The 6,426-nt window shown below is 36.5% G+C and overlaps 1 protein-coding gene across 1 annotated transcript; it reads left to right on the top strand.

Annotated features, from left to right (window-relative positions):
* The first annotated feature begins 312 nt into the window (after nt 1–312).
* On the top strand, nt 313–1,489 carry nmbb (neuromedin Bb). The gene is made up of 3 exons (XM_036586901.1): nt 313–583; nt 774–961; nt 1,173–1,489. The coding sequence occupies exons 1-3, from the start codon at nt 418–420 to the stop codon at nt 1,230–1,232; spliced, it is 414 nt and encodes a 137-aa protein (XP_036442794.1). The 5' UTR covers nt 313–417; the 3' UTR covers nt 1,233–1,489.
* Nucleotides 1,490–6,426: the final 4,937 nt, after the last annotated feature.

Raw genomic sequence — 6,426 nt, 5'->3', positions numbered from 1 at the left:
GTTAGAATTGGTGGATGTAGTTTTCTGGCAGTGTAGTCCCGAATGTGGGTGTTGTCCATGGTTCTGATACGTGTACAGACATTTCATAAAGCTAAGAAGGTCTTATGGAAAATTTCAAGGAAAATTTCTTTAGGACACTGTCATAACAACACTGACACGGCACTTTTGGCTGTAGATGAGCGCAGAGTGAATGTCTGGCGAGAGCGAGAAATGACTGACCTTTCTACGCAAGAATGAAATCCAGCCCACCCCACCGACAGCGTCATATAAAGACAAGGTTGTGCGTCTGAAACACTGACACTTGGGAAGTAATTGAGACCATCACGATTGCTTTTTACATAAAGGAAATTCATTATTATTATTATTATTATTATTATTATTATTATTATTATTATCTTGAATCGACGTTGTTTAGAAATGTCCACTTTTATTTTACACAGATTTTGCCAGTTTGGATTCTTCACATATCTCGTGCTGTTTCCCTATATCTCCTTAACATCTTCAGTTAGCCTAGATTTGACTGAGCTAAGGAACAAAGTAGCAAAGATCAAAGTCAATCCAAGGGGAAATCTATGGGCGACAGGTAAGATTTCACAGCAGGTAGACGTCTGCGTTATTGTCTCCATCGTTAATACTTCAACACTGTGGCAGTCCAGACGGAGCTCTGCGCTCTGAAGTGGTTCATGCTCTTTTAGAAACATTTTGATTCAACAACTATCATCGGTGTCTCAGTTCACCACTCGACGCACAGTTCAAAAAGCTCTTCTTTACAGGTCACTTTATGGGGAAGAAAAGCGTTGTAGACAGCGCACTGTTACCGCCCGAAGATGATGCTACGATGAGCGCTATCGAGGCCGCTCTGAATCCTAAACGCGTCGAACCCGATGATCTTTATCAGGAGGTCCTAAAAACTGCACTACAAGCACGACTCGACTCGGAGGACAGCCGCGCTAGAAACCCGGTAAGCACCGAACAAACAAATGTTTTCTCGAAGACAGCACACACAAATTGTCTTCGTAACTACATATCCTGTAATACCTTGTATCTTTTTTTTGTGCAGCATCTATTTTAATCGATCACATTTGACATTGTAATTGAAATTTTAGTTACTATATATGAGTTCAGTTGCGTCAACAGGTTTGCTTTTGCATTAACTAACATCAATATTCTAGGATACTGCATTATTCATGAAGATATTAGAGAACTACATCCAAGGCAACAGAAGGTGGTGATGGTGAAATCCCACAGACAGACCACCATTTGCTGAAATCTCCAAAGATCCTCAGCTACATGTACAGCTTTCCCTTGATTGCAGTTTTTCTGTTGAGTTTAGTCCAAATCTTATCTGTATATTTATTTTTTCTGATAGTGTGGAGCATTCCAGTGTTTATATTTAACAATTTGTATTTAATAAACACAGATATTAGCAAAGTTATTTGCCTGAATGTATATCATTTCAACTTATGAAGGCAGCATGACTTTCAAAGCTGGTTATGTCTCTGTTTATGTATATATTTATATATTTTTCCTGTTTGTCAGTTAGTGTCAGACTTTACATGACCAAATCGTAAGGCAAATTATTCAGTAACTGCATGAAATAAATGTAAATTTTTATTTTATTTATTTTTTGTAAACGTTCCCCTCAAATTAACAGAAAATGTGTTTTATGCTCATACACATATTGCTGTATGCTTACAATTTACTGCTTAAAGCCAAAAATCTTAGACGCTCTTTGTAATTTTTTATAAAAATAATTTTTACAGGGCAGATCACTGAAGAGACACCATCTGTTTATAGTTTATAGCCCAGATTTTTGAAAAATGCTTCAACTTTCAGTAGACAAAAAAATTGCAAGTTCAGCTTCTTCTATTATAAGGGTTTAAAATTACATTACCCATCTAATTGACTGGAAAGAAGACTATGTAGCTTATGAAATATTAAAGTTATGAAGAATATGACGAAGTGCGTTTTGGAACCACCGGTGGTCTCAAGGAGTTTAAAAGGTCCACCTTAAATAAATAAATAAATAAATAAATAAATAAATGGTAAGGCATTCTGTTGGTTAAATAGCTGTACTACAACAATTATGCAAGTTTATGGATTTTTAAAATGGTACTCTTTTATGAACACGCCCAGTGAAGAAAACTAATTTTACCATTAAATGGGTGTCTGTTCCTGTTTTCCTCTTTTACATGTTCAGCCTCATCAGAATGTGTTTGTGTGTGGGCACTGATTAGACAATCACTAGTGCTGTTTTAGAAAAACTAAGCAGAGCCTTTCTTCCCAGCGACATATTTTCCACTTAGCAGAACATGTTCCACAGATTGTACACACAGCATGGGACAATGAGACAAAACAACACCAATCAACTAGTAAACAACTTGAGTGCCGCAGACTAATCACACCACCAGAAAATGAATATGTGGGTGAACTATGTGGCAGACAGGTACATTCCATGTTTTGAGATTTGTTCAAGTTCCTTAACATTCAAAGCAAAAGCTGTCATTTTAAAATCTGGCAGTGTTAGTGGCTTGATGCTTTCATTTACCCTACTAAATGAATAAACTGCTTATTTATTTAGAATTGAATACATTTGGTAATGGAAGGAACATCCCCCTGCTTCTTTAACACATCACCATCTTTATGGAAATGTATAGACCTACATTGTTGTGCATGTGAATATTTTTAACATTTAGTGTCCATAAGATTGCAGTGTTATGCAACCCTACATACACAAATCCTGTATGAACCCATGATAACTAACATTTACTTTACCTGTAAAACCACCATTAGGCAAACATTAGGTGAAGTACAAAGAATATATAACTTATCCAGCTGCACCTAAATAATCACTGAAGCAAGACTTAATTAATGTACAATACAAGTGTATTGTTATTTAGTACTGAACAGTGGTAGTCATTGCTCTCTGTTTGTATACTTAGCCCATTAAGAACATTTATCTCCACTGACATATGGGTATTTCATATGCTTGTTACTTCATGGGGAGCATGAGTTATATTTATCATCTAAGTGACCTCATATCCTTAATAGTGTTAAGGATGCTACATATGCAGAATATTTTTTTCTCTCGTATTCATGTCACAAGGCAAATTTAGTAGTAGAAAGTACAGAAAGTATTAATTGGTTTCTCATGACATTGGTAAAGGCACAGCAGCATAATACTTACTGTTCTACCACTAGCTTGCTTTTCATGTATGTCATATTCCAGCTACATTGTGTAAGATTTGTAAGATAACCCTTATTTTGCATATGAAATGTGGCCACACTTTATCTTCTTTTTAATGTAAAACAGTAGAGAGAGCAATGTTTTGTTCTTTCAAGATGCACTGATGCACTTTTGTAGTCATTCTTCCAACTTTGATATGTTTATTCATCTAAGTAATTTTTTTTTTTTTAATGTGAAACTTTACATTACATTTATGGCCTTTGGTTGAGAATTTTATCACTTTTAGCAGTGTACAGTCTAATCAGGTTACAGATATAAATGTAATATAGTCTTGCCCAGGGCCTTGAATTTATTTTAAAAATATTTGTGATTTGTGAGACATGGTGTGTGATCACGCAAGGGAAAGGGCAATAGTTACATCACCCTTCTGATCTTTAGACTGTAGTTTGAATGGCACAGTGGGTAATACTGCTGTCCTCCACCAAGCAGGCTGGGATTTGATTTTCCACCCAGTACAGTAAACAGACAGTCTTCTGAACAAATTCCTCATTTTTCTTAAACGATTTAAGGTTAAACAAAGAATAAAGAGTAACCTGCCTGTCATTGTCATATTGAAATGTTGAAATAAAATAAGATTAAAATCACCTTCTTTTAATGATTAGATGGTTTTCATTGAACTACCTTCTGGTTCAGAAGAGAAACATCTACATAAGAGACTCAATCTGAGAAGCGGCTTTGTTCTTTCATGTAGCCCTCTTGTAGCCCAGAAGGTCAGAACTGTACAGAGCATGCAATATTTTAAAGGGCCCATATTATGCAAAATGTACAATTCATTCCCAAGTTCATATAAACCCATTAGGCAGCACCATAATCCATTGAAATTACATTTGCTAAGTTGTATGGACTTCACACACCCTGTCTTCTCCTTCTCCAGGCTTTTATATTATTGTTCTGTTTTAAAACATTAGGTTATGAACAGAAACATACATATACTTTTCACCAGAAAAAAATTATCTAAGGTATGTATATTGGTAAAATGGTAATGTAAAATTTAATTAAGATTACATTTTTGGTACACAAAAGAGGGATAGAAGCAACAAATTACGGTTATCGTCGTTACTTGAACGAAGGTTATTTTTGTGTACTTTCACTTTTTTTGAGTACTTTTTACAAACTGTATTTTTACTTTTACTTAAGTATTTACCCAAAAATGTGGAGATAGCAACTTATAAAACTCTGCATCCAACCTGCACAAGCAGGTAAGTTAATTACCTGTAGCAATAGGCAGTAGCTTTGCTGATCCTGGTTCACAGGGTATTTGTAGCAAATCATTAATATTTTGTGTTTAAATAAACTTGGTGTACTAGCAAACGTTAGCTCACCAGCTAGTTTTGTTTACTTAAGCTACATCCATGCCAGACACATTAGCTTCCACAATGTTGTGCTGTGAAGGAGTACAAATGATGGGAATCAACATTGCGACCTAATTTTTCCTGTTTTAACACTGACTTGTTATGTTTTTAGTGCAAAAGTTAACTTCAAGGAGCAAAAGTAATTAATTGTTTTCTTCTGTTATCATTTCTGTTCTAAAGATGACGTGGCTTGGCTATCTACCACATGAGGTGGCATCATAATGTTGCTCAATATCTTTCAGGCAGTAATGTATGATCAGACAAAATGGAAGTTGTATGTGCACCCTTCGTGTATCATGTTTAGAAATTACAATATGAAAATGAGTTAGGATCAGTTGTTTATAATGTAAATAGTATAATTTATTGTCTATCTTTTCAGTTGATTTCATCTTCAGGCATATCTGTAAGCAAGGAATGTGCTTTTTCAAATGCTAATATCAAGTTTTGTATGAATGTAATAAACAGCTATGTGAAAAAGGGACATTGCTTATATTTATTCACACTGATGGAAACTTTTTGTTTATGGAGGAAACATCTATTAAAGCTGAAAGCCTAGAATGGCCTTGTAGCAACACAAAAGCGAATCCTGGAAAGAGACCATGAACCAGCAAATGTCCCAAGCAAGCAAACAAAGATATCTGATGAGATTGGAGTTGGTGCTTCCACACATCTGCCACAGCAGACAGTTAACAAACTTATTATCAACTTTATTTGTGAGGGTCTTCATCAATTTTCTGTTGTTGAAGAGCCTGCCTTCAAAAGCTTTTGTCAATGCTGAATCCCCAACGCAAGGTCATTTAGGAAGCTCAGAGTGGTGACAAACCCTGGCGAGGACGGCGGGCAGAGAGCCACGAGAGAGCATTAATGGTGCCTTCAGTCCCGGCATCATGATTTTGACTACATAATTACTATAGGTGCTCTTGTTCTGTCTGCATTGCCTGGGAAAGGTCCTAGAGGACCATATATCTGCACCTCACCAACCACAAAAAAACGTAAGTAACTTTTACTCAAAGTACATTTTAAACAAGTTACTTTTTACTGAGTGGATTTTTACACAAGTAATTTTACTTTTACTTTTTAAATTACTTAATTTCTTACATCACTGCACAAAACAAAAGGTAAACATCATAAGTGTAAGTGTACCTCATGGGAAAAATGTAGGTCCTTATGGGTCCTTAAAAAGTCCACAACGTAATACAACGTAAAGACATTAAAACAATCCTGCCACCACTTTAACATCAGCGGTGAAGCCTGGCTTTTACTGAATTTTAACTTCAAGTGTTCTCAAAAAATAGTCTGGGGGCTATGTTTCAGCTTCATTTTCTGCTGTTAAATGATATAAGCAAATTTTGACATGATGCTTCCAAATATGACATGCTGCAGAAAAAAGGAAATATATAGGTAAGTTTTCTTTGTTTTTTTCGTGAAATACATCCTTCTACTTCCCAAAATGAAAGGAAAGATTTGGGTAAGTGATTAAAAACTATTTTAACTTTTTGTTTACATCTGTGGCAGCAAGGTGGTGCAGTGGGTAGTGCTGTCGCCTAACAGTAAGAAGGGCCTGGGTCCTCTCTGTGTGGAGTTTGCATGTTCTCCCTCCCACAGTCCAAAGTCGTGCAGTCAGGCCAGTTGGACATGCTAAATTGCCCCTAGGTGTGAGAGTGTGCGTTCATGTACATGTCTGTCTGCCCTGCGACGGACTGTTATCCAGGGTGTATCCTGCCTTCTGCCCAGTGACTGCTGGGATAGGCTCCAGTTCCCACTGTTACCCAGAAGAAGAAGTGGCTTGCGTGTGCGTGCGTGTAGCCTTTGAGCTCGCGGGCGCCC

The sequence above is a fragment of the Colossoma macropomum genome, unplaced genomic scaffold (assembly GCF_904425465.1).
Source record: "Colossoma macropomum unplaced genomic scaffold, Colossoma_macropomum, whole genome shotgun sequence".
Classification (NCBI taxonomy): domain Eukaryota; kingdom Metazoa; phylum Chordata; class Actinopteri; order Characiformes; family Serrasalmidae; genus Colossoma; species Colossoma macropomum.
This window is presented reverse-complemented; position numbering and strand designations above follow the sequence as displayed.

Excerpts from the sequence above, each read along its gene's own strand:
- nmbb (XM_036586901.1), top strand. The coding sequence starts at position 418 with ATGTCCACTTTTATTTTACACAGATTTTGCCAGTTTGGATTCTTCACA. Across the intron at positions 584-773 it reads GGGAAATCTATGGGCGACAG|GTCACTTTATGGGGAAGAAA; the intron begins GTAAGATTTCAC and ends TCTTCTTTACAG. Across the intron at positions 962-1,172 it reads ACAGCCGCGCTAGAAACCCG|GATACTGCATTATTCATGAA; the intron begins GTAAGCACCGAA and ends TCAATATTCTAG.